The 18,963-nt window shown below is 41.5% G+C and overlaps 1 protein-coding gene across 1 annotated transcript in view; it reads left to right on the top strand.

Annotated features, from left to right (window-relative positions):
- The first annotated feature begins 1,265 nt into the window (after window positions 1-1,265).
- LOC141408103 (uncharacterized) overlaps window positions 1,266-18,963 on the top strand; it is a 51,391-nt gene continuing 33,693 nt past the window's right edge. The window contains exons 1-2 of the mRNA XM_074007701.1: window positions 1,266-1,306; window positions 1,479-2,514. Coding sequence (XP_073863802.1) covers window positions 1,266-1,306; window positions 1,479-2,514 — 1,077 coding nt within the window. The remainder of the gene's footprint in view (window positions 1,307-1,478; window positions 2,515-18,963) is intronic.

Below are 18,963 nucleotides of genomic sequence, written 5' to 3'. Positions count from 1 at the left end.
AAATTTAGGTTATTCTTCTGTTAAAAAGATTTGAAATAGTGTCAGGAAGGGCTATTTATTGTACCACATTAACCAATCCTCTATCAGTGATTGAAGAGAGGAAAAATGCTATCCTGTCAAATGTTCGTTCATTTTGCACATCAAGGGCACAGCTCAGAAGGCTGGTAACGTCTAGCCTAGTGAGATACATAAACTGATAAAAAAAATTATTTACAACAGCATTGATTTAGATTTATTCACTTTTAAACTTCTTTCACACATTGTGTCTTAAGCTTTTAAAATATTTTAAATGCTATCATCAGATCGTGAACATAATACCATACTTCCTATTGCCTGTATGCTTTTGAGGAGGCTATACAAATATTAATTTTCCAATTCTGGAATTAAGAGAAAGAATATTGCAGAACTTATCTTTTTGTTCTGATTAAGTGATACTGAAAATAACACTGACAAGGTCTCTGGGCCAGTGGCAACGGTGAGTTCAAATAAAGATTAGACGAAGATGAAGCGCGGTATCTAAGGTAAGATACACATCTTTACTGTGTATATGTGTGTACAAGAAGGAAAACCTGCTTTTTTTTTTGTTTTAAGTAGATGTTACGAAGGATGATTTTCTTTGTTTTTCAACTTGCAAAATCTCTTGAAGGTTGGAGCAGAGCCGCCGGTTACCTTTGAGCATCGAAATACCGCAAGTTATCCCGTTTCCTTTTCCCCTCAGGAAAGATGGGTGCAGGGTTGAGATGTTACAAGAGCATTAAGAGAGAGCCATCAGCTTGGCATAGTAGAAAAAGCAAACCCAAAATGAAAACACCCGGATTTTAAGCGCGGATCCTGTGAGGCCGGTTTGCACTGGCCGAACGCCTGCGTTAACCCTTTGGGCGCTGCAGCCGGGATCCCCGGTGTTTGCGGACCCGACCGGCAGGAACAGAGGTGGGGTGCCCCGCGCCCGCATGGGGAGTGAGCTCTCTTCCCCAAAGAGGGAGCGAGCCGGGCAGCACTTTTGTCGTCCGGTGCGTGCGTCACGGCCCGGGACACGCGTCGAGTCCGTTTTGGAGTGGGGGCAGAGACGCGGCAAGGAGCCGCTCAAACGTCCGCTGACTGGGGGTTCGCCTTAATCTGTCCTCGCCAGGAGCGCTCGCCCTAGCCCTCCCGCTGGCTCACTCCTGGGCCCTGGAGGGGCACGGGCCCGGGGGCAGTTCGGGAGGGGGCCCAGGTGAAGGGCGCCCGCACTTCTCCTGCCGCAATCATTGCTCTCCTGCCTCCACATGTCGCGGCAGCGGCCCGGCCCCGCGCCGAAACAGCAGCTGTGACTGACGGAGTCACCTCCCCGCGCGCCTGAGCCACCCCCTCCTCCCCCGCCGCTCCCTCCCGCACCAACACGTCATGGAAACACGGACGTCAGAGCCTCTCAGCCAATCGCAGGCTGCGGCAGGAGGGAAGGGGCGCGCTGGAGGGGGCGGGGGCAGCAGCTAGCCGAGGCGCTCAGGGGAAGGAAGAGAGGGAGGGGCGTGCGGAGGCGCAAGTCCCCACCCCCGCCCCTCAGTCCGGCCACCCTTTCCCGACCGCGCGGCAAGTTCTAATAGCCGGGCGCGCGCTCGCCAGCCGGGGGCGCGCTCGCCGGGTCCTCCCCTTAAACGCCCTCCCAGTGCCGCTCCGCTCCCAGTCCCGGTGCGAGCCGCGCTTCCTCCGCGCGCGCGCGCGCGCACCCGCCCGCCCCCAGGGTCCCCGCGGACCGCATCACGTGACCGCGCCCAGCCAAGGCGGCAGCGGCGGCGGCGCGAGCTTCGGCGGCGGTGGCGGCTGTGGCAGCGGGAGCAGCTGTGCCGCCAGCGTGGAGCGGGAGGCGTGTGGGTGTGGAGAGAAGGGAGCGCCAGACCGGAACGGGTGAGCGTTCTCCTCCCCCTGCCTACCCCGGCAATCTTGCTGGCCACCCGGTGCAGACGGGGTCCCTGCCCGGAGCTGCGCGCAGCCCCCTCGTGCTCGGCCGTCCGCTCTCCGGTGCCCGCGGGCCCCGCCCAGAGCGGGGCGGGCTGCGGCGCTCACGGAGGGGGCTGCACCCCGCCCGCGGCTGCTGTTGCGGACGGCGGCGTGAGGCCGGCTGAGCTGCCCGTGCCCAGCGAGCGCGGCGCGCCCTGTGTGCGGCTCTGCGGAGCCGAGGAGGCGGGTCCTGGGGGGAAGCGGGCGGCCACTCGGTGGCTGCCGGGCTCTGGGCGGGGACGGCCGGGCGCCGCCTCCTCCTCCTTCGCTGCCGCCGCCGCCGCCGCCTCCTCGCAGTGCAGCGTGAGTAGGGAGCCCCGGCTGGTGGACGCCGAGCCTCTCGGCTCCTTGGCCGCCCGATCCCCGAGGTGCAGCTGCACCTCCGCGTGGCGCCCCGAGCCGTGCGAGCCGACTGCTGACCGCGCTGAGGACAGAGCCCCCATCCTCTGCGTTTCCCACTGCCCCTCACCGCTCCGCGACCCTCCTGCAGCCTCCCTTTCCTTCCCCCTCGGAAAATGGTTCCCATTGCCGGGCGAGGTGAGTGGCGGCCGCCGCCCGCCAGCGGCGGGGGCGGCGGGGCAGGTCACCTGCGGGGGAGGCCGGGCGGAGCACGGAGGTCTGGCATCGCGGCGGGGGTCCTGATAGCTGGGTGCCCGGCGGGTTGCGCCGGATTCGGGAGAAGCTGGCGGGGGCGGCCGGGGCCCCTCGCAGGTTGCCTCTTGTCGGGTGATTGTAAAGGTGAGCGGGTTTCTCGCCGTGCACCCCAGCCGTGCACCTCAGCGCCGGGTCAGTCCCGGAGTCGCTGCTCCGGGCTCGAGGGATGGGGCTTGTTGGGGCTTCTGGTCTATACCCGCAGGTCTTCGGCTTCACGGAGCCGTCTCGGCCGCGCCACGGCCCATCCCGCCACCGGTCGCCCCCGCCACGGCGCGTGGTGACCTTGAGGGCACCGTGCCCGGCACTCCCTTTCCCCGCGCCTCGGGAGGGTCACCCCTCTAATCCTTGGCCTCGGCCCCCCAGACGCACTGCGGGAGGGGAGCGGGGGCCCCAGTCGGCCCCTGGCCCGGGTAGTTGATTGTTGGCGTGTCAGGACGGTGATTCTCCGGGAGTTGGAGAGCCGCCTGGTTTTTCTCCTCACGCCTTCCGTCTGGACCCCCAGGATGTTCACATTTGCTTCCGATTCGTGTTTATTCACTTAGTTTAAGAGAAAAAAGCCTGCGCCCTCACCTCCCTTTTTGGGGAAGGAGTCTGGGGGAGGACTGCGTTCCAGTGGCAGGGGTGTGTGGGGTGGGTGGTGTGCTCTCTTTATCCCATCCTGCGGGAGAATCCTGTGGCTAAGCTGGTTAGCGACCCCTGGTTCTGCGCCGCGGTCACCAGCCAGGTTGGTCTCTGTGCGCATTTCATTCACCAGTTTTCTGCGGGACTCGCAGCGCTGGGAGTGCTCGCACCCTGTGCGGTGCTTGGCGCGGAGGGGAGGGCAGGGCGTCCGGGTGGGCTAAGGGGGTCTGCCCATACTTGGAGGGCTCGACCCTCCTCGACAGGCTGGTATTTACCTTTTCCTTGGGTTAGAGCGCTGCAGACAGCCACCTTTCGCTTCTGTGCCCGCTACTTTTCTTGGTTTATTAATAATCTAATGGCTTCTGTTGGTATCGATTGCTGTTAGTGATAAATTAGCTACATAGATTTTTTTCATACGTGTGTAGGTATATGCATATATCTGAACTTGTCTGCCTTTCAACATGGAAGCCTTTGTTGTGTTTAACCTCCCCCACCTGAGGACAGTCTTATTTTAAAATAAAGCTCTTGTTCAGCGTGGGTGTATTTTATAATAAGTACTTGTAAGGGCCTGGTTTGTATGAGGTTCTCATCTGGCAGAGGGTGTGTAACCCTTTGGATGGTGGCCCACGTGAGTGAATGGAGGGCCTTCACCACTTGCCCCGATGCCAGCCTTCCCGAGACTCCCTGTCCTTGTGTGTGGCAGGGGCGGATTGGGGGAATTAAGAGGGATTGGAGGAGAATCTGCTTTTTGTACTTGTGCGTTTCATTTGGGTCCTCCTCCTCCCCCTCTCTTTTTCTTTATTCTCCTGGTGAGTTCACATTTGAGGTAAATAGAAACATTTTTTTAAAATTGGGAACCTTTGATAACTAGTATATAAAATGGGCTTATTTAGCTGTGATTTCAGGAGGACGTTTTAGTTTTTACCTTGCTTTAAGATAAGACAGTTAAATTGCTGTAATTAAGGGTGGATCTCTGTCCTGATTTTGGCTTGGGTGTAACTGCAAAGATCTTTGAAAAGTAACTTATTTCCTACCATATAGTCTGCAAAAGTGAGTCACATTCGGGTGAGTTGAGGACAGAGCGCCACCTTTAATTTAAAATTTCGTGATTTTCTTTTATTAAAATGGTGAAAATTCGAGGTACACCTTGATTTTTATCGCAGCTATTATTGGCATCCCCATTTTGACGTATAAGGGGGCATTGTCTTCATTTTTCTGTATTCTCTCTCATTTCTCACTCTTGAGAGAAATGTCTGCAATTGTATGGGAAATCATATTTTTTTAATTGAAGCTTGGGATTTTAGCATTCTGAGATGAGATGAGAAACTAGTTTTGATTTGTGTTTATAATAATATTGATCATCTGGATCTTCTTGGTAAAAGAAGGAAAGTAAAAGCTGCTTTTAATAGGTGGTTTAAACTAGCCACTGCCACCAAATAAAGGTACCTACCAGCATGACAGTGGCTTTACAATTTTTTTTTTTTTTTTTTTTTTGGTTGTAGACCTATTAACAGATTCTGAAATAAACACGCAGGATCAGTTATAGTAATTCTTTTTTGTTGTCTTCTAACAGCTTGCCTTTTGTGATTTTACTGTTTTATAGTTGCTTGTTCTTAAATAATGCAAATGAACACTTCGAGCAGGTGTACTTATATATTCAAAGTTTAATAAAGACTGTGTTAGAAAAAGTGGTTTGTGTACCTTGCTGCTCTCAGGTGCATCTCATATAAAAATAAATGGAGATTTTAATACTTTGAAAACAAATACTGTAGTGACAGCTGAGATTTCTTTCCCTTCCCCTTCCTTCCCAGATCATAAATATGAGGAACGCTGTCCCTTTAGGCACAGGCTCCTTTTTTGATGTAACATGAGAAAGGGAATTTAGCTCCCATGTAATTAATTAAGATATGGATATTATTACATATAGTCTTACTTACAAACCACAAAATGTTATTGCCTTTCTATCTGCATTTAAGTTTTCATTCAACACTTGTAATTTCGCTATAGACAATGTAAAGCATTGGCCATTGAGCTGTAGATAAGTCTTTATTAAACTAAAATTAGCCGAAAAATCTGTTTGAGATGAAGGGTGTTTTATGCCCTTACTGCTGTGTGTTCTCTGTCAGACTACGGAATATGGCCCCAGGATAAAGGATATTATTTGAGCTATTAGATTAATGCATGCAGAGTAATTATATGTTGTTATATATACTTTGATAGAATCCTTCATTTTAGAGTGAGATTTACTCATTTCCTTTGTCTGACAGACATGTTAACTTCATTTCAGATGAAACAGTCTCTTACCATGGGAAATGAGTTTTAAAAGGAACGGCCACTTACAACTATTGGTCTTTTGTAATACTGAACAAAATAAAATTTGCTTTTTTTCCTCTTACATTTTACACATGAATACAGCAAAATTGATGTTTTCACTTTTTTATTCTGGAATTTTGTAATGAATGAGCAAAGAACAGTAAAAGGATTGAGGATCAGAAAGCAGAAACAAAGGTTTAAGTTTTTGCATCTCGGGCAATAGTATCGACTAGTTGGAAGGGAATAATTATTTTCTATTAGCTGTCATGATATGTAATAAAGGTACTAATAGTAGCTTATTGGGGACTATGTAGAATCTGCGGTGACATTGCAGGGAAAATAACATACAATAGTTATGGGAATAATTTTCATAAAGATAAATAACTTTAAAAAATTCACTTTTTAGCTTTTAGAAATGTTATCTATACATACCACATATATTATTGTCTTGTTAAAATTTTTTATTATAGAAATTATCAAACATGAGAAAGTAGAGAGAATGATATACTTACTGGCCAGTTTTGACAATTACCAACTCTCGTGGTCCATCAAATTTCATTTATATCTTAACACAAGAAATGGATCTGTTATAAATGGGGACATAGGACAGGTAATCAAATAGAATTTTTATATTTGTAATTTTGAGAATACTGTATACTCAGTAGCATCCAGTATCTAATTAAATCTGAACGGTCAGTTTTTATGTTGTTCATTGATTCTTTAGTGGCATATACATTTTACTTTTTCTGGTGATAGTTTGTGTATTTTACAGCAGGTACCCAAAGATAGTGTCTCTCAAATTTTGCTGTCTTCAGAAATCACAGGCATTATTATTAACTACTTTACAGTTTTCAGAATGTATTTACATATGACCTCATTTGATTCTCACAATAATCTTGTGTGGTGAGTAAGGTAGACAGTTGTACTTTTTTTTTTTTTCTTCTGGTAGATAAAGTGATTTGTCTAGGCCCTAAGGTCATATAGCTAGCAGCTTTTTTAGCCCAAACTGGACTTTAGGTGGCTTCTAGATTTTGCTCATTGCTCTTCTCATTATACATGCTTATGTAAGTTTATGAAATTTATGTATGGAAAATCAGTTTTGATCAGAGTAAATTCAGTAGAGAAATATGAATAGGTTTGTTTGGGTTGAGCTTTATTAATTTAATCATTACTTATATTTGGTGTAATGCACATAGTTTGTATTTTGATTTACTTAACAACTGGGTGAATGTGAACATATCTGAAATACTGTACTTTTTATATTGTAGATTTTTTTTTAAGTTCAAAGAACTGTTGGTCTAGGGGTGTCTTAAATCTTGGATAAAAATAAAATGTGCTATACTAAAGGCTTCTTCTTTAAATTTCTGCTGTAACTTTTTATGCACTTGTATTTATGCTATAACATGTTTATTGCCTAAATCTCTTTGAAATACTGATTTGTTCTGTAATGAAATTTAGTTTAAAAAGTTCCAAATGAGGAGATTTTAGTTCCTGAAATCCAAATTCTGGTTATAAATCTCGCAAGAAAGATGTGGTTCTCCAACATTAGTGTGCATGAAGAATCACCTGAGGGAGTTACTGAAAGTGCAGATTCCTTGGGGTTGCCCCTGGAATTTTGATTCAGCAGATTTGGGGTGGGGCCAAATGCTGGAGTAGTCTGCATTTTGAGAAACATTGACATTGCATTTATAACTAAGTTAAAGTTACATGGTAGAGATATCTAAATCAGTAGCAAAGTTTGATTTGTTGATGCAGGTGGTTTTTGTGACAATCCTAGAACTGATAAATTGAAAATATTTCTGTTATCTTTGTATGCACAGTCTTTCAGAAGATCCATCTGTGGTTAAGTTACTTATTAAGCACTGTAAACTCTTAGAGAATGTTCTTTTATTTTCACATCTTAATGTCTGCCATTTTCTTTTTTTTTTTTTTTTTTTTTTTTTTTGAGACAGAGTCTTGCTCTGTCGCCCAGGCTGGGGTGCAGTGGCCGGATCTCAGCTCACTGCAAGCTCCGCCTCCCGGGTTTAGACCATTCTCCTGCCTCAGCCTCCCGAGTAGCTGGGACTACAGGCGCCCGCCACCTTGCCCGGCTAGTTTTTTGTATTTTTTAGTAGAGACGGGGTTTCACCGTGTTAGCCAGGATGGTCTCGATCTCCTGACCTTGTGATCCGCCCGTCTCGGCCTCCCAAAGTGCTGGGATTACAGGCTTGAGCCACCGCGCCCGGCCAATGTCTGCCATTTTCAAATGACTTGGACACCAGGGTTTATATTCAAAAAGAATGCATGCTGTATCCTTACAGTAATGTGTATTTATCCTTTAGTCTAGCTCTTTGTTAGAAGAAAAGATTCGATATTCCTTCAGACTAAAAGGATGTAAGTTAGTGGATAGATAGCTCTCTTTAATTTTAGTTAACAAGCAGTTGATCTTTCAAAAAGAGCAGGTAGATCTTCCAAGAATATTAGTGATAGCATACTAATTGATAATTCCCTATTTTATGCATTAAAACAGAAGTTACTGCTGTCTCACTTAAATGTTAAATAACAGTTTGTGTAGTTCACCAGTCTACTCTGACTTTTGGAACTGTTTTATCTAATACTATATACCACGTGAATTACTTGCCTTTAATAATTTTCCTCTTTAAGACCAGTTTTGAAATGCAGTTGTTTTTTACTTCATTTATAACAATATAGTAAATAGCCTGTATCTGCATTTAAAATATATTTTATAATAAAATTAATTTCAAAGCAGGTTCATCTCAAGACTGTTGTGAACCTGATTTTGTTTGTTCCAAAATGTAGTCTTGTTGGTTAAACCTTAAGGTATATTTAGGAATCATAGGTTGTAATTTACTAAAGCTTATGTAATCTAAATTAATAAATATTTTTGGTAGAGAGGTCCAAATAAACTATGGGCACAATTTTTTTTTTTTTTTTTGGCCACATTTTTGAAAGCTATTTTCTATTAAATTTTTCCTAGGACAGTGTTAGCTATTCCAAGTAATATGTGGTGTTTTTAGTTACCTTTTTGGTAAGAATATTTGGTATTTCTAAGTACAGTAACTTCCAACAATATGGTTTCTTAAAATATGGGATACCTGCTTTTGTATAAATATTACTGTCACCTGGGCCTCTGAGGGAACAAATAAAGGTAGTTTTGAATGGACCAATGCTTGCTTACACTGTGAAATCTGAGATTACACTGCCTAACTGTAAACTGGCATGACTACTGTACAGACCTGATAAATTTAGGAGTCAAATTTATGTTTTCTGAAAAAATAGGTCTTAAAGATTTGACTATTTAACTTAAAAGATGCTTTTTAAATAATTTTTTATTAGAAATGTGGATCTGTTATTCATTATATTAACCCTGCGAGTGAGTTCTCTCTCAGGAGGATTTTAAATAAATAATCTTATACTCTCAAAACTCTCAGATCTGCTGCTTTAATCTACCTTTCATATTTGTGCCAGAATTTTCTTTTGTTTTTCGATAACCTATTTTAAACCACAGTTTCTTCACTAAAACTTTCATTGTTTTTTTATTTTTCTGTTTATCAAAACACAACTTGACTCTGAAAGCCTTTTATAAAGTAGCTCAGTGTTTTCTAAAGTGTGTTTTAGAATGCTGGTTCCAAAAACTACTAATAGGGATTTCCTGGGGGAGAGAGGCAAAACCACACTCCAGGATATGCTGGTTTATGCAGTTTGGAACTTCTCTGGTACTTTAATGTGCTAATAAGGGCTGAATCCAAATGTGTTTAGTGTTTTGTCCTCTCATTTCACAAACCTCCCCTTAGTGGAACATCTCACCTTGTTAACTTTGTGTACCAGGATCACTGTTTTGCACAATTCCAGGGGGTGCTGTTCACATAGAACACAAAATGAGTTGTGTTTTCTGGAGTTGAGAGCTGCGTTGCATACTGTAGTATCGCTGAGTATCCACTCTGTGACTGACTGTCTTAGAGTTTGGCGGTCCCTCATCCTTTTGTTGTGAATGTATATGTGTTTTTCCTCTCACCTGATAGGACCCTTAGGGGCCAGATGCTGTGCTTGATGCCTATAAGTCCCAGCACTTTGGGAGGCTGGGGCAGGAGGTTCGCTTGAGGCCAGGAGTTCGAGGCTGCCTGGGTGACACAGCAAGAACCTGTTTACCAAACAAAAAAACCAAATTAACTGCCACGTTGAAATTCAGAAGTAGAAAAGTCCTGCCTGTAGAGAAGCTAAATTCTACTGTCCTAGTAACATTCTGTGAAATGTATGTAGCTATCTTCCAGAAGTAAAACATTGTCTTATGAACCCATCTGAGTAAGATTAAAATTTCAAAGGTAAAAAGGTTTTAAAAATCTCCTGGAAAAATTTCCTTAACCTTCTCTGCTTTACCTTAACAGAAGCTACACAATGTCTAAATCCTAAACCAATATGCCAAAAAAACAGTACCTGAACATTTGCTGGATAAAGTTCTATATATCCTCATATAGAACCCATGTCTTATCTCAGTTCTTTTATGTTATCTCCAAATGAATTACTAAGACAAAGGGATAATAAATGGGAAGTGTACAACCCAGAGGACTTCAGACAAGAAAATTAATGAGAGACGATGGGAAAGGGTGGAGTAATGCTGAGTTTTGAAGAATGGGCACATTTAGACAGACCAGAAGACTGAGCATCGTATCATTGCTGCCGTTTCATGAACTGAGAGCTGTTAGCTCATGACCTGCTATACAATCACTGGGCATCAGGAAGAAAAGTAGGTATACGCTTTCTGCTGAAGTGTAGCAATGGGTTATTCTTCCAGCTGCCTTCCGGAGGTCAAGAAAGAAAGCCTGTATTTGACTTTGTCATTTCTATTGAATGCCTGAGTGATACACAGAGTAGTAATTTTAGATATTTAAGTAACTAAAGGTTTATATAGCTTTAGTATGTAAGCTGTTATATTAAAAAATGCTTGAAAAAATAAGAGTTGTTCTCTGGAAATAACATTTTCCTATGATTAGCACAGCTGAGACCCTACAAGTGCACTGCTATTGAGTATTCCCCCAATCTTTTAAATTTTATAGGTCTAATTGTTGGTAAGGTATTGTGAAAGGAGTTCTAAGACTTGTTCCTGCTTTAATTGACGTTGCAATAACAATCATAATAAAATTGTTGGTCAAAGAGTAGCACAGGAGTGGTTTTGGTAGTGAAGAAAATAAAAAGAAATCTGAAGGTAGAGTTGAATGGAATCAGCAAAAGTCAAATGGGCTAGATTAGTTAAGTTGTTTTTCTACTGGGACACTCGTGGATGATCCTGGCATATACTCCATGCTCCCTTGCTAATGTCTAGATCTTTTAAATACCTCTAATACTAAGATTTTTAATTTTTTGCTATACTTCTGTCCTTTTCTTCTCTATTCATGCTTAAAAGCGAGTAAGTGCTACAACTACTCTTTTTTGTTTGCTGAAAAAGTGACTCATGAACTTAAGGTATTTAAGTGTGGACACTCCTGACAACTAATACTGTAGTGGAGAACTACTGAGTTAAAGGGTACCAGTGCAAATAGGGGGCTGAAAACAAGGAAGGTCAGTCAGTGAATGGGAAAGAAATCTGACAAAGCCTGGGAAACGGAGCTCCTCTAACATCAAACCGTCTGCATGTTGAGTCTCAGAAAAACAAGGGTTCACCAGTCAACCCTTTTCTACTTGTACAGTGGATTTAGGGTAAAGTTTATGTTACCCTGTCTTTGGCCAAGCGCAGTGGCGCATGCCTGTAATCCCAGCCCTTTGGGAGACTGAGGCAGGAGGCTCCTGCTTGACCACAGGAGTTTGAGACCAGCCAGGGCAACATGACGAAACCTCATCTCTACTAAAAAAAAAATAATAATAATTGGCCAGGCATGGCGTCGCGTCCTAGCTGCTTGAGAGGCTGAGGTAGTAGGATCGCTTGATTCCAGGCAGTAGAGGTTGCAGTGAACTGAGGTTGTGCCACAGCACTGCAGCCTGGGCGACAGAGGGAAGACCCTGTCTCAAAAAATAGGTGACCCTGCCTTTGAGCTTAAGCACTGTTGTTTTTATGTACATCATTTAATGGTGGAACTTGATCACCTCTGGCCCTCCTGCTGACAGCATTCCTTTTGCTGGAAATACCCACCTTTCTCAGAGCTTGTGTCTCCTTTGGTTTTGGTTTTTACGCTGTGATATGTTAAGGACTCACCAGATTTAAATGTGAAATTTATCTTCACCACTAAAAAACCTACTTGTCTTGGATAAATCACTTGGTTTCTTTGTTAACTCCTCAAAAAGTACAAAGTTTTGATTTTTCTCTCTTGGAAATTTGGCTTTTAACAAAATTTGTATAGCAAAAACAGGTTACCCCCTGCCCCCAAACTTTCAACCATTTGTTTTTTTATTCTGTTAGGTTTGCCTTCCAATTTTGTCTTTTTACTACTGTCACCATTTTGACATTTCATCTGTGGTATGCTGTGTTTGATTTATGAAGATAAATACATTTATTGAAAAGCTAAATTATCTAAGATTTCAGTTAAACAAGTGGCATATTACTGGCATTTAACTCTGCTTCTTGCCAAACATATACTAAAATGAGAATAAGAGAAATCTTTTTTTAAAAAGCCGTAAATCCACAAGGGAGAAGAGAAATCCACACCAAAATTTTAGAAGCAGTCAACTTAGTAGACTCATAAAGCCGAACTCTAAGTAATAGAAAAGCCCAGAAACAAGTCAGTTTATAGAATTCCCTGAGAGCTCAGAGCTGGAAAAGCATGGTACCTCTGGTGAAGAGGGGACAGGGGGGCAAAATAGGAGGACTGGTTGAAATTTTAGGAATTTGATATCCAGATGTCTTTCCCTCTCTCTAGCTCTGTGATCTCTTTTCCTTCACCCTTGCAGAAGGCTGGAAGCTTACTTTCTCGAGAAGGCTATTCACACTGGGAACACAGTTGAAAACCAGGGTACCACATTCAAAACCGAGTGTTTACATATTTATGTCAAGATCACCAGTCTTCTTCCCTCACCCAGCTTTCAGAATTCTGGCCACAATCGAAGTGTCTTATCTTATCTAACCTGACCAGCTCAAGGTAAAAGACCTCAAGAATCGGACATTGTCTGTGTCTGTCTCCAAAGAAAATGTCCCAGTCAGATCACCCTGCTGTGAAACCCATATTGAATCCAGAACTTCTATTTAGCTTATTTGTGTCCTTTTTTCTCATAATTGAACAAATTTGTTATAGTCTTATTGAGATGTAATTGGCATAGAAGAAACTTTACACTTAAAGTGAAAAACTTGAGTTCCGAGGCATGTATATATTCTACAGTCGCCACCACAGTCAGGTAATCATTCCCCTAAATTTTTTGTGCCTCCTTATCTACCTTCCCTTCCGCTCCCTCAGCTCCTTCTTTCCTCAAGCAGCCCCTGATCTGCTTTCTGTCACTATAGAGTAATTTGACTTTTCTGGAGTTTTATGTACATGGAATCATACAGTATGTGTTCTTTTCTGGTCTGACATTCACTCACCGTCATTGAGGTTCATCCATGTTGTGTATATTAATAGTTCTTGTTATTGCTGATGAGGATTCACTGTATAGATACACCACAATTTGTCCATTCACCTGTTGATGGACATTTTGGTTCCAGTAACGTACAGTCTCTTCCTATTATCGAGTTGTAATTTCTTTATATATTCTTGATAAAAGTACTTTAGGAAGCATTTGTGTTTGTGCTGGGCATGGGAAGAAGAATGGTGATAAAAGATATGAGTGGATCACTTGAGGTCAGGAGTTGAAGACCAGCCTGGCCAAAATGGTGAAACCCTATCTTTACTAAAAATACAAAAATTAGCCGGACGTGGTGGCATGGGCCTGTAATCCCCGCTACTAGAGGCTGAAGCAGAATTGCTTGAGCCCAGGAGGTGAGGTAGTGGGCCGAGATAGTGCCACTGCACTCCAACCTGGGCAGCAGAGCGAGACTCTGTCTTGGGGAGTGGGGGAAAGATATATATGAAGCCTAAAACTAAAAAAGCAAGCAGTAGCTTTGTAAGCATTATTTGTAGAGATGAAGGATTTGAGGGTACTGTTCCTAGGTGCTTCAGAGTAGAAAATGGGATGGGGGACTAAAAGGACTGCTGATATTTTAAAAAAAAGGGTCGGGGGAGCACTGAGAGGAACACTAATATTTAAACAAGCCTTTTGGATCTGTTTTCCTAAATAGACATTATGCATGTATAAGTTTGTCAAAACTGAAAATGAATACATGTATGAAATAAGTTTAAATGTGTGGATAACTCAGATATGTCATCTGTCATTCATCTTCTGTGTCTTTGTACAGTCGTGTGCTATCTAGATACACAACTCACTTTTACTTTGGGTAAAATAATCCAGTTTTACAAAAGCAGAAGTGAGCAATGTGGACATGAAGGAACATTTCTTTAGTGAAGACAGTCTATGGATAACTCAGGAGTCCCCTTCCTTAATTTCTCCCTCCAGTCATCCTCTACTTTGCAAATCCAGATTCCTCATTCCTTTATTATATAGAACAATCGGTTGCCCTATTTCGTTTCTTGAGTCTTCCCCTGCGATTCTGACGCGCCATACCCCAAGCTCATAAAGACACATAAAGACTTTTTTTTTTCCGAAATAATTACATATAGCCCACTCCCTGATAAGAGTCTGGTGTATGATTTCTGTTTCTTCATCTGGATAAAGCCAAATTCCATTCCGCTCATTAAATTTCTGTCTTCCTATTAAGGAACTTGATACTTGAATTTCTTCTTGCTTTTTTTTTTTGAAGGAAGTAGAATCTTAGGAAAACAGCAGTCATTTCTTAAGAGATGTTAGAATTTAGAGGGTGGGAAAAAAAGAAAAAAACTAATGTTCTTTTGTTAACATGCCATGAAAAATAGACTAGCTCCAAAACACACTACTTACTTTGACTAAAGGGAATTTAAGATTATTGAATAAAATGAACACCTGTGTAGCTGCCTTCTACCTGCTGGTACTGTTCAAAGCAATTTACACATATTAACCCATTTAAATGAGTGGGTTCTGTGTAATATATGGATGAGGTATTCTCTATAGAAAGAGATGAAAAGGGCTATGCATAGTTTTAAAGGGATACCCTAAAATACAGTGACTTACATAATCTTTTTACCAATTAGAAATATAACACTATCTAATGTTTGGAAAATAGGACAACGTAAAGTGAAACAAATCACTCATAATCCTACATCTGAGAAATAGCTAGTTTTAACACTTTAATAGTTTTTATCTTTTGAAAAACTTTCCTATTAACATCCTTCAGATGATGTAGGTATAATTGTGTGCTTTTTAGAAACTTTGTATTATTTTCTCATGTCATTAAATTTTTTCATTAACATCATTTTAATAATGTTCTATCCTGTGGCTAGTGCCTTGTTATTGGATGTTTTGATTTTGAATTCTTTTCTGTTAAATAATATTCCAGTGAGCATCTTTATTTGCAGATGTTTGTCTTCGTTTATGATTGTTTCCCTGTAATTACTGTATTTAAAGGATTTTGGTAGTTTGTGATCTTATGACTAAAATTTTCTTCCAGTCTCCTTTCTCTGTGGCTGGTCAGATTTTGGGGAGTCTGTCTTTTCTTGCTATGTCTGTAGTATGTCCCACTCATTTCTAGGTCTCTGCTTTACTTTTCCTAATTTCCATAGCACTTTTAAGAATTCATATTTTATTGTTTACGTGTTTGACACCTCCGTGAGATGTCCAGTTTGGGAGCAGGGATTGTTCATCTTTCTATCACTCACCCTTGGCACAATGCCCTGTTATACCTGTGAGGTTGTTAATGATTCTTGAATGGGCCTCTTGTGTCTGGTCTTGAGCTTGAATCCACTGACACTGGACTTCTGTAAGATGCTTGTTTTGTCTCTTAGAAACTGTAGTGTGCTTGGGTTGAGAATTTATCACAGATACTGTTTCTTTTAACTTTGAGCTGAATGATATGTCAGGTAAATGACACAAAGATCGGAAATATTTTTGTATAACTGTGTTATATAAATTTAATTTTTTGTGAAACAAGAATTTTACTATCCCTGCTTCTAAAGAGCAGGATAGACTTTACTAAATAGAATAGAATACTAAGATGCGGCCAGTGGAAATGGGTATTATTTAAAAATGCCAGTGAGTAGATGTTTTTGTAAAATGTTCCTTAACAGATTAATGTATCTATCTTGTTTTTTTTTTAATAGAGGAGGAAACTTCAAAAGTTTGACATCTAAACTTAAATACAACTATAGCTAAAGCGTTAATCCAAAAAATTTAAGTTTCAGTATTGTAAACAAGGTAAAACTTCAGGGAAATTTAAAGGTGTCGTGGCAGGCTCTTTCTGTGACATCACATATGACTTTCTTTTCTTTTTTTAAATTCTCATTTCAAGTAGAAAATTTCAGATTTGAGATAAATATTTTCTTGTAAACAATATTTATATGATTGCTATGGTAGACAGTAACAACTGTGACCTGCTAAGAGGAGAGAGACTTGTCATGCAGAGCTTTAAGTTAGCCTTGCTCAGTGTGTCTGGTGTTCCTTCTTGGTTTCCTTTTTTGTGCAGTGATTCATCAGGTGCTGTATGCTTCCAGAACCAGTGTAAGTGTGTGCACATGTCCCATTCCTGGTCTGTGATCTCTTCTATAATGAATAGGGGTATATTGTTTCCAGCTATTCTTATACAAGTAAAGAAGGAAAGCATTCTAGAATCTGCTGTCAAACTTTCAAACTTCAGTAGTTTTGCTACCATTGTATCCTATTCTTAAAATTCTTTTCTTTTCTTCCTTTTTTTTGGAAACAGCATCTCTTTGTTGTCACCCAGGCTGGAGTGCAATGGCACGATCGTGGCTCACTGCAGCCTCGACCTCTCTGGGCTTAGGTGATCCTCCCACCTTAGCCTCCCAGGTAGCTGTGACTATAGGCGTGTGCCACCATGCCCAGCTAATTTTTGTACTTTTTGTAGAGATAGGGTTTCACCATGTTGCCCAGGCTGGTCTCAAACTCCTGGGCTCAAGCAGTCCCTCCTCCTCGGCCTCCAAAAGTGTTGGGATTACAGGCGTGCACCTGTCCAGTTCTTAGAATTCTTGATGGTGATCTCTGACCTTCTGTCACAATTACATTTGGAGGGTTTTCTAAGTTGTGCTGAGCTCTGCTTGTACTTCCGCACACAGCCTAGGTGGCAAGCCAGGCTATCAGTTTTTTATGATGTCGGACTTGCTCCTCCTGTCTCCCTTCCTAAAGTATACCTGTGGCCCTAGATTTAAATTAAATGTTTCCACAAGTGGGAACTGTATTGGTTGAAGGCCTTATTCCTGAGTGGAGGGAAAGCTCCTTTAAGCAGATTCTTTGGCCATGCCCCTTCGATGTGTGTTTGATACCAGGTAACCTCCCTCCCATTAGCAGCTACCTTAGGGAGTTGAAAGGAGGAAACTTTGAGTGGTTTGGGGAATGTGGAGAGATTATAGTTTAATCTAGATCTGCACATGTACAGAAGGAGTTTGAGGTTGTCATTAAAAGTCATAGATTATAGTGGCGTTGGGGATTTTTTAAAATTAAGATGACAGCTGTAAGTGGGATATGAGAGGGACAGAGACTAGGACAGATTATGTAGTTGAATATAACTTTTTTTATATCTAGTTAGTAGATACACATCTCTCTTTATATATGTATTTGAACATTCAGTGCCATTGTTTCTTTTGGCTACTCAAGTAATTCTTAATTACTTAGAATAGCTATGGGTGTAGAAGGACGAAATGTATCAAATTAATTGTACCATGACATTCCTCTAATTTTGAGGTCAGTGGAAACCAGTCTTCTTGTCCTGGAATGTAACTTAGTGGACTAATTGCTATCTGGAATGCTACTGAAATGGGGAGGAATCAAAGAGAAAGCAGAAATAGAAGAAGAATGGAGAGAGGTGTAGGATAATTTTTCTCCCAGCCTAAGGCTATTATTTATCCAGTTTCCTGAACCATGTAAAACAAAGTAGAGAACCAGGAAATTGGCAGAAAAGTCTTCTAAGCCGCCAGAAGTTCATGAATCAAGACTCTCAGCGCCTTACTCCACTTTAGGTGTTTACTTGCTGTATTTACTCATATTTTAAATACATTTCGATAATTGGTTTGCCAGCAAACTGCAGATGAAAGAGAGCAAATTTCAGAAACTAGAAAGACTAGAATCAAGCACAAGTATCATAGGAACTAATTGAAAATTTACATTTTAGTGATAGAAGGTTTTTAGAGTAAAAAATAATTCATAAAACTTAATAGACATGGACAATTTGGTTAAAAAGCAATAGCTGTGTGCTGCTCTTCCTATCTGGAATATCCTCATCCAAACTAGTCATTTTTTTTAGGACTCATTATGAAGTTCCTTCATGAAGTTCTTCTGTCCTCTCCAGAAAGTTAAGTGCTTATCATTTAGATTATTCATTAAGTTAGTACTTAATAAATTAATGTGTCCAGTTGAAGTCTGAGCCCTCTATACTGTCCCATTCCTGCTGTCACAATGGTTACTTCGTATCATAGCAGTTCTTCCTGTATTAAAGACATGCTCAACCTGTTCATTGTTTATGCCTTTGTAAATCGTACTCCCCTTACCTAAATATTACAAAATAGAACTCTTCATTCAAGACTCACTTTAAAGGTCAGTTCTTTGATAAAGCATTGCCGCAGCTTCCCTAGGCGTGGTCATTTCCTTGTCCATGTGTTGCCATCACTTCATAGTAAGTTAATATTTACTTAATTCTGAAATAACAGTTAGAAAATAAATTATTGGCTTAATAATAGTTGTAGGGAATAAAATGAAAAATTAAGTATACATTCAGAAATACTTTACTGACAGAAGCATACAGTACATCCTCGGTGTGGTTGATAGGTTCTTGGACACTGTGACATTAAGTGAAATGACATGTAACAAAACCAGTTTTACCATAGACTAGTCGATATAAACAAGAGTTAAGTCTTATGGCATATTTCTGATCACAGAAACATTACCAAATATCTGATATTAAACATTGAAATAAATGTAATTCCGTACATACATTTAAGGAAGATTGATACAACAAGATAACCCAATTTTTGGTGAATCAGTGAGTAACAGTGGTCATGGTAGTTAGTGGGTTAAATCAAAGAATAAGTGTTTGCTAAGTGAAAATTATAAGGAGCACCTCCTACCACATGAAGTTGGAAACAATCATAAACACAGCAAGCTTGCAGATTGCTCTCATACCACATCATTTATTGTAGAGCATTTGTATGATTATTGTATACTTTAGTAATTTTTATTCAACAATAATTTGTAATTATTAATTCATTTCTCTGATCTGCTGATTCCAGTTCAGGGTCATGAGTGGCCAGAGCCTCTCCCTGAAGCACATCTTTAGTATGTGGT

Source organism: Macaca fascicularis, chromosome 11 (genome assembly GCF_037993035.2).
Source record: "Macaca fascicularis isolate 582-1 chromosome 11, T2T-MFA8v1.1".
Lineage (NCBI taxonomy): Eukaryota > Metazoa > Chordata > Mammalia > Primates > Cercopithecidae > Macaca > Macaca fascicularis.
This window is presented reverse-complemented; position numbering and strand designations above follow the sequence as displayed.